The 1,152-nt window shown below is 57.5% G+C and overlaps 1 gene segment (V, D, J or C); it reads right to left on the bottom strand.

Annotated features, from left to right (window-relative positions):
- Positions 1-303: 303 nt before the first annotated feature.
- LOC114048004 lies at positions 304-906 on the bottom strand. The segment is given in 2 exon segments: positions 304-635; positions 793-906. Coding segments are annotated over 2 exon segments (363 nt in total).
- Between the last annotated feature and the right edge of the window lie 246 nt (positions 907-1,152).

Genomic DNA, 1,152 nt, shown 5'->3' with positions numbered 1-1,152 from the left:
TTAGTATCTACGATTGAAAACTGTTGGGTATAAAGCTTTGTTATTTCTCTTGCCTGGCACTGCTCTCCTAGGATTGCATCCAGGGGACAGTCGCCGGCCGGCTCCAGTAAATGCTCTCTATTTTCTAATTTGGCGTGTGTCTGGTTACTTTCGGCCCGTCCATTTCAGGGAAGGGGTCAGAAGAGCAGGGAGGGAGGAGGGGAGGAAGGGGCCTGAGGGAGAAGCTGTCTCTGTCCTGTGCTCACCAGGCACCCGTGGAGCCCAGAGGGGAGGGCACAGTGGGAACAGAGCCTGGGGGGTTTTTGTCTCACTTCCCCATCAGTCTGTGTCACTGTGAGCATCAGCATTACTATCCCACTGCTGACAGTAATAATCAGCCTCATCCTCAGCCTGAAGCCCAGAGATGCTCAGGGTGGCCGTGTTCCCTGACTTGGAGCCAGAGAATCGGGCAGGGATCCCCGAGGGCCTGCTGCTAGTGCTATAAATCACCAGCTTAGGGGCCTGGCCAGGTTTCTGCTGGTACCACTGTACACTATTACTATTAGCCCTATCTCCAGCACAGGAGATGGAGGCCGTCTCTCCCAGATTTTTGGACACTGAAGGTGGCTGAGTCAGCACATAGGAGGCCCCAGAACCTGCAAGGAGAGGAAAGAGGACATTGGTCAGAGGCAGGGACCTCTCTCCACAAGGGGATGCTGGCCCCTCAAGCAGCTTCAGCATGAGCTCAGGGCAGGCCTGGTCTGAGACATCGTGGGGCCTGAGCCACAGGGAGGAGTCCCTGGGAAGCCTCACCTGTGTAGACAGTCAGGAATGAGAAGAGCAGAGAGATCCAGGCCATGGTCAAGGTTCCTCCCAGAGCTCACTGTCCTGAGGCTCCCCAGCTGGTGCTGGGCTCCCCCAGGGCTCTCTTAAAACCAACCCAGGCCCTGCAGGGAGGAGGCCCCACATGCAAATCTGCTCCTGCTCTGGATCCCTGAAGGAGGGGCCTCAGGGGAGGACTGACTGAGCCTGTGGGCTCCAGGGGCAGAGGGGGCAGGGCCTTCTTCTGGCAGGGGAGGCTCATCATGGCCCTGAGGTCATTTCCTACTCTGAGATTCTGAGGTTGTGGGAGTCAGGCTCATTCCTCCCCAGGCTCTGTGTCTGATGCTCCAG

This window comes from Vombatus ursinus, unplaced genomic scaffold (genome assembly GCF_900497805.2).
Source record: "Vombatus ursinus unplaced genomic scaffold, bare-nosed wombat genome assembly UNPS02001674.1, whole genome shotgun sequence".
Taxonomy (NCBI): domain Eukaryota; kingdom Metazoa; phylum Chordata; class Mammalia; order Diprotodontia; family Vombatidae; genus Vombatus; species Vombatus ursinus.
The sequence above is the reverse complement of the archived record's forward strand: the minus strand, read 5'-3'. Positions and strand labels throughout refer to the sequence as shown.